Genomic DNA, 7,796 nt, shown 5'->3' on the forward strand with positions numbered 1-7,796 from the left:
CTTCATTTTACTGCAACATAGAATTTTGTTTCAACTTTTAATCCAATCAAACAATGCTGGTATTTTCTGGAACATTTTGATCAGCTCTGTCCAGTAGAAATGTAATACAAGACACATATGTAATTTAAATTTTTTAAGTAACTACATTAAGAGAATAAAAAGAAACTAGTGAAATATATTCTAACAATGCATTGTATTTAACCCAGTAGGTTCCAGGATATTATTTCAGCATATAATCAATACAAAAAAAGCTATTAATGAGACAATTTATACTTTGTTTTACTAAGCCTGAGAAATCTGATGCATATTGCACACTTACAGAACATTTCAACTTGACTAGTCTTATTTCAAATCTTCAACAGTCAAATATGGCTAGTGGGCACCATATTGGATTATGCAAATTTACAATATTTATATTTAATCTAATTTTGGATTTAAAATATGTGTTCTGTGTTTGTTCTTCCTATTTTGTTTCTTATTTTCTCCTTTCATTCCTGTTTTGGACTTATGCCAGAGTTGCAGGCTCGATCCTCAGTGTTCAGCGTGCAGCATGCAGCATTGCAGCATGCAGCATGCAGCATGCAGAGCATCAATGATTCTCCCTCGTCATTGATGTTTCTCTCCTTTTTCCTTCTTCTGTGAAATCAATAAAAACATATTTTTTTTTAAAAATGGTGAGAATATAACATTGCCACTAATATAAAATATTTCCCTCCCCATTTCTAGCATAAAGGTAGAAAAATACTTGCTGTACACATTGTAACTTGCTTTTTAAAAAATGTAACAATATAACCTTGACCTCTTTCCACATTATGCAGAAAGCTTCCTTTTTTTTATTCAAATGTCTACTTTTCTATGGTTTATCTAGTTACTTATAGATTGACTAGAGGCTCGGTGCACAAAATACATGCACTGGAGGGGGTGTCCCTCAGCCCAGCCTGCACCCTCTTCAATCTGGGACCCGCAGGGGATCAGGTCTAAACCGGCAGTTGGACATCCCTCTCAAAATCCGGGACTGCTGGCTCCTAACCACTCACCTGCCTGCCTGACTGATTGCCCCTAACCACTCCCCTGCCAGCCTGGTCACCCCCAACTGCCCTTCCCTACTGACCTGATCGCCCATAACTGCCTTCCCCTGCCGACCAGCTTGTGACTACGTGGGGGTGACCATCTTGTGATGACATGGGGGTGGCCATCTTGTGAGGGCCACCTAGGCTTTTATTAGTATAGATATTTTGCTTATTTCTAATTTCAATTCCATACATTGCCTCCAGTGAAAAACCTTGTATATATTTTCCTTCATATAAGTGTGGAATTATCGGTAGAATAGACATAATAGTTTGTACTTTTTTAAATGTCTTTTTAAAAATTTTATCTTTACTCTTGAAAGTATTATAGATGTCACCTCGCCCCCCCCAACATTGACCACCTCCACCCTGCTCCCATTTCCTCCCTAATCCTGCACCCTCCCCAGGCCTTCACTGCACTATTGTTTGTGTCCATGAATTATGCATATATGTACATAAATTATTTGGTTAATCTCTTCCTGCCCCCTACCCTTCCCTCTGAGATATCACTCTGTTGCATGCTTTCATATCTCTGGATCTATTTTTTCATTGGTATATTTTGTTCATTAGGTATCACATACATATATGTGAGATCATGTGATATTTGTCTTCCTCTGACTAGCTTATTTTGCTTAGCATAATAATCTCCAAGTCCTTCCACGTTGTCTCAAAGGGTAATAGATCCTTCTTTTTTTACTGCTGCATAGTATTTCATTGTATAAATGTATCCGATTTTTTATCCACTCATCTACTGATGGGCACTGGGCTGTTTCCAGATCTTAGCTTTTGTAGATAATGCTGCTATGAACATACAGGTGCATATATTCTTTCTGATTGGTTTTTTGGGATTCTTAGAGTATATTTCTAGAAGTGGGATCACTGGGTAAAATGGCAGTTCCGTTTTTAATTTTTTGAGGAAACTCCACACTGTTTCCCATAGTGGTTGTACCAGTCTGCATTCCCACCAGCAGTGTGTACTAGGGTTCCTTTTTCTCCACATCCTCACCAGCACTTGTTGTTTGTTGATTTATTGATGATAGCCCTTCTGGCAGATGTGAAGTGGTACCACATTGTCATTTTAATTTGAATTTCTCTGATGATCTGTTATGTTGAGCATTTTTTTCATATGTCTCTTGGCCATTTCTGTGTCTTCTTTGGAGAAATGTCTATTCAGGTCTTCTGTTTATTTTTAAATTGGATTGTTTGTTTTCCTTTTGTTGAGTTGTATGAGTACTTTATATATTTTAGAAATTAACTCCTTATCATATGTGTCATTGGCAAATATGTTCTTTTATACAGTGGGTTCCCTTTTCATTCTGATGCTGGTTTCTTTTGCTGTGCAGAAGCTTTTTATTTTGGTGAAGTCCATTTGTTTATTTTTTCCTTTGTTTCTCTTGCCCTAGGCAATATATCAGTATAAATTCTACTATGTGAGATGTCTATAATCTTTAATTTCAATAGAAATCATCAGGTTTCTCTCTTTTGATGTTTAAACAATTTCCATTTCCATTAACAAGATAAAAGTGTTCATTACTACATAACTTTGACAGTGGAATGTATTGTCAAACTTGTGAATTTTTGTCAAGATGATGGGCTACAAATGATTTCTCAGTGTACTTTTCTTATTATGATTAAAGGAGAGTATTTTTTCATATGTTTAAACACTATTTCTTTTCTGTAATTTATTTATATCATTGTTTGTCATTTTCTACTCAAGAGAACTTTACATACTAGTATTGGGGAAATTAGCTATTTGTGACATTAGTTACAAATATTTTTCCCAGTTTACCATTTTTTTAAAAATATTTTTTTTATTGATTTCAGAAAGGAATGGAGAGGAAGAGATAGAAACATCAATGATGAGAGAGAATCATTTATTGGCTGCCTCCTGGATGCTCCACATTGGAGATTGAGTCTGCAACCTGGGCATGTGCCCTGACCAGGAATCAAACCCTGACCTCCTGGTTCATAGGTTGATGCTCAACCACTGAGCCATGCTGGCCAGGCTCAGTTTACTATTTTTTAAATAATGTTGTTTGTAGTGTTTATTTTGACAAAAGTAAGGATATAAATTTTTTTTTATGTAGTCACATTTAACATTATTTTTGTTAATTTAAGTCAGCTGGGATTTGAGTCACATTTAGAAAGGGCCTCCCCTCTGTAGGTTTATGAAAACATACATTTGGTTCCCTCAAATAAATTTTTATGGTTTTTATGTTTCAATATTTTCATCAAATTGGATGTCCTTTACTGTGTCCAGGTCTAACTTTATCTTTGTTCAAATGATCAGCCATTTGTCTTAACCCAGGAAAAAAAATCCATCTTTAAATTACATAATTCTCATAACAGTCTATTTTTTTGACTTTCTGTTCTATCTATGATGAGTTTATTCTAGAATCAATACAATGTTTTCTCCACTTCTTTCTGGAGACTTCTTTGTCCACTTTTTGTGTAAATCATTTACAACTGTTTTGTAACTATGCTTTTTATTTTCACTACTGTGGCCTTAATCACTAAATTTTGACATATTATTCAATATTTCTATGTTTTCCTAAGTACGACCAGAAAGAGTATCACAAGTTGATTATAAATGTGGGGGTCTAGCTTCAAAATGCCTTCTGTGGCATTGCCCTTAGACAACGTATTTAATTCTAATGCTTTCATTTCCTCTACTTTACAAAGACAACAACCATAACCTTAATAATAAATAATGGTAATAAATTTTATTAATAATATTGTTAATTATAATTAATGGAGTCCTTATGAACAGCAAATACATTATTAAAACTCATAATTGGCACACAATAAATTCTGAATCACTATTAGCTAGTATCAGTAACTACTGGTAATATGAATTAATAGTTATATTCGTTTCTGATTGCTGCAGTAACAAAGTACTACACATGACTTAAAACAGCATAAAGTTAATTATCTTGCAATTCTGAAGTTAGGAGTCTCAGGGGGCTAAAATCAAGATGTTAGCAGGACTGCCATCCTTATAGAGGCTGTATGGGAGAATCTGTTTCCTTGTCTTTGCATTTAAAACTTAATCAGTTGACCGCACAGAAGCAGCACTGTAAATGTCAGAAAATGTAGTCTAGCTCTTGGTAGCTTCAAGTAACTGTCTTATGTTCATCTTTTCTAGTCATTTTGTACCTGATGACCACCTCATAAGAGAGTCATATGAGATCAAAATATTTGGGGATAAAGGGAAGCCAGAAATGCTGGTAGAAAAGAATGTGAATCACTGGTGAAAGCAACATGCACCTCTGAGGGGCTAATAGTGATGGTGAACCTATGATACGCGAACTCGTTTTTTTGGTTGATTTTTCTTTGTTAAATGGCATTTAAATATATAAAATAAATATCAAAAATATACACCTTTGTTTTACTATGGTTGCAAATATCAAAAAAATTTCTATATGTGACACGGCACCAGAGTTAAGTTAGGGTTTTTCAAAATGCTGACACGCCGAGCTCAAAAGGTTCTCGATCACTGGTAACAGAAAGGAGAAAAACTATTTTTCCCCTGAAGATATAACAGAAGTATTGATCTAGAAATCAGATGATATGTAATACGGTCTAAGTTAATAGTACCTAGCTTGGAACCTTAGATAGCTGACGATTTTGCTTAGTCTCAAGTTGTGTGTGTGTGTGCTTTGAATCTCTATAACAGAGGTAGTAATGAACTTAGTATTTATTTTGAAGATGGTGCTGTTCTTTTCAACCAGACATTTCCTTGGATATTAAGATGCATTTTATCTTTTATGAGTTATACAACTTGCAAAGGCAATTATAGGGTACTGTTAAGCAAATGCTCAGGCGAGCATGCTGTGGTCTTTGGTACTTTCTGAAGTTCAGTTTAAATCTAGACATACAGTTGAGCACCACAGAGCCCTATTGAAATGGGAAGTTGGCATAATAAACATCTCCTAAGAAGAGAAAAAAAGACAAAGATTAAAATTTATCATTTTTTTTGTAAATAAGTAAATTATATTTTGAGCAATTAAAAAAGCTTAAGTTCCTATCATATAACTCAACTGGGAAATTCCTTATATAAGTAAGTAGTCAATTTAAGGAAAATAAAAATAGAGATTTATGTAATGATTCTATAACTTTTGAAGCCTATTTTACTGGAGATAAAACAAAGAAACAGAAAGCAAATAAAAAGATGTAATAAAATGTGTTTTATTTTCAGTCTTTAAAGTAATTCTTAATCCCCTTAGGGAAATTCAGGAGGCCTCCCCATAGACTTTCCACAGTTGGAGAAACAAAGTGGTAGAGTTATTTAAAACTGTTTATGGTTCCTTATGTTTAAAAATATGTACAAATATATATGTATACAAGTCATAAATATCAAGAAAAATCAGTAGGTTTTCATACATGATTGCAAAGAATTAAGATTGTTTAACTTTACCATTATAAGCAAGCATAAAATAAAATGAGCCCCATCAGATATTTTTGACACATTTATCTAGCATTCCTTATACCATTTATTTATAGGCTCTAAAGGATTATAAAGACATAGCACACAATCATTTAATTCAGTATAAACTGCTTTTTGATATAAAAAGTCCTGTTTAAGTTATGCCTTTGATGAGGATAACATAAAGAAAAGGCTTCTTTAGCTCTTTGGCCTATGACACAATTTCCATACCGGAAGTTCTTTCTAACTTCTAGAGCACCTCTACTTCATTACAGTGCTATTTGCTTACAGTTTAGACTCTCCCTAAGCAAACTCTACTGAGCACGACCAGTAGTCACATCACTTCCCATAGACTGACTGCCTCCACACAGTTGAGAACCGAACATTGTCGCTGCTAAGAAGCTAGGTAAAGTGATGACTCCCTGCAATGGCATCCAGCATATGACCACTTGACAGGAGTGCTGCCCACCTGAGTGAGTTCAAGATGTTGATCAAGTCCCATTTGACTGAGCCTATTGTGAATCACACACCCCTTAGGTCACTTTCAATCCCCCCAGAGAAAATCAGAGGGATGGCATTGAGGTAGAAGAGGAAGTTTCCCCTGAGAGAACCAGCCCACTATCTCTACCAAATAAATGCAGTGATCAAATGCCCTCTGTTATACAATTCATAATCTTTTCAAGGAAGTAATCATCATTGAAACTATTGAAATGTACATTTTACCAGTTATGGGCATCATAACTTTGTAACAATACAAAAGCTTGATATAATTATTATAACATTTATTTAAATGGTAATTGTCCCATGTTTTATAGTTTCTTGTTTCTTTCTATCTTCAGTGGAAAGTGAACATGAAAAGAAGTTCAGATGTTTAGCTTTAGAGTAAAATACAATCATCATTTCGTGATTTTGCTTGCTGTAGTTGCTGAATCTCATTCTGAAGTCTTCTTATTTCAGCCTCTTCTCTCTCCCTCTGCTTTGCAGCCTCTTCCTGAAGAGTAACAAATAAAACTAAAGAGCTTAACAAAAAGTAATATCCACATCACTGGGAGTGCAGGGTGGGGAGGATAAGCCAAAATCATTGACTATCCTCACTTATTTTTTAAAAACATATTTTTGATTGATTTTAGAGAGGGAGGGAAAGGGAGAGAGAGATAGAAACATCAATGATGAAAATCATTGATCGGCTGCCTCCTGCATGCCTCCTACTATGAATCTAGCCCACAATCTGGCATGTGCCCTTGACCAGAATCTAACCTAGGACCCTTCAGTCTGCAGGCCAATGCTCTATCCACTGAGCCAAACCCACTAGGGCATATCTTCGCTTATTGTAAGCCATCAGTAACAATTCTCCCATATCTCTTTCTCTAGCTGCAGAAACATCACCATCTCTCAATTCCTGAAGGATTGGTGTTTCAAGAATTGCACCCTGAGGTCCCTTCTCCCTTCCTCCTTGGGCAATCTGAGTCACATCTTGACTTCAGTTTTCATTTCTACACAGAGGAATGTCAGACCTAATTCTTTGAGGAAAGGCTAATACAACAACTGGGTGTCTAAGTGACAACCACAATTAGGTGAGGCATCTGAGCCTTAGATCAGGAAATTTGTTTCCGGTCTCCACAGTTATAGGACGGAAGTGGATGAAAGACTGAGGAGAGCAAGAACCCCAGGTTGACCATTCTGCCCTTTAGTGTAGATCTGTATTCACAAAAATGTCTTGGAGCTTCTGGAAAACTAGGACCTGCAGGTAGACTGGTCACTCTGGGGGAAGTGTTCACATAAGAATTCATACTAGGTTTGCAGAATAAAAATTCTGCAGTTCTCATTCTCTGGGAAGGCAGTTTGGATAACTTTCTAGGCTGTGTGATATGACATTTAGTTATCTCTTTGGAACCTAATGTTTTTAAGGAGACATAATGGTTCTGCTTCACAATGAACAGATTAGATGAGAGAATGCGCATAAAGTACTTTGTACAGTACTTGCTGCGTAGGAACTACTGCTTATTCAGTGATGATGATAATAAGGGCTTGGCTGAAACAAACTCTGCAAGTTAAAAGCCTCAGAATCAGTGACAATTGAGGCAAAGACAGGGACATAATATGAAATCAATTTAACAAAGTAATCTACGACCAAAGTAAGAGATTGTCTATAGCAATTAACCACTTGACAAAAAAGACTACTGTGAGTTAGAAATATCCTTATTTACAAAGTACAGTGCTTATTCTGTGCTCAGCACTAATCGAAACACAAATATTTACTCACTTAACTATTAAAATACCCTATAAAAGAAGTATTGTTACTG

The 7,796-nt window shown here is 35.5% G+C and overlaps 1 protein-coding gene across 1 annotated transcript in view; it reads right to left on the reverse strand.

Moving 5' to 3' along the window:
* Nucleotides 1-5,239: 5,239 nt before the first annotated feature.
* The window catches only part of LOC102427653 (guanylate-binding protein 5-like), an 18,473-nt gene continuing 15,916 nt past the window's right edge, over nucleotides 5,240-7,796 (reverse strand). The window contains 1 exon segment of the mRNA XM_006093152.3: nucleotides 5,240-6,484. Coding sequence (XP_006093214.1) covers nucleotides 6,371-6,484 — 114 coding nt within the window. The 3' untranslated portion in view covers nucleotides 5,240-6,370.

Source organism: Myotis lucifugus, unplaced genomic scaffold (genome assembly GCF_000147115.1).
Source record: "Myotis lucifugus unplaced genomic scaffold, Myoluc2.0 scaffold_110, whole genome shotgun sequence".
Taxonomy (NCBI): Eukaryota; Metazoa; Chordata; class Mammalia; order Chiroptera; family Vespertilionidae; genus Myotis; species Myotis lucifugus.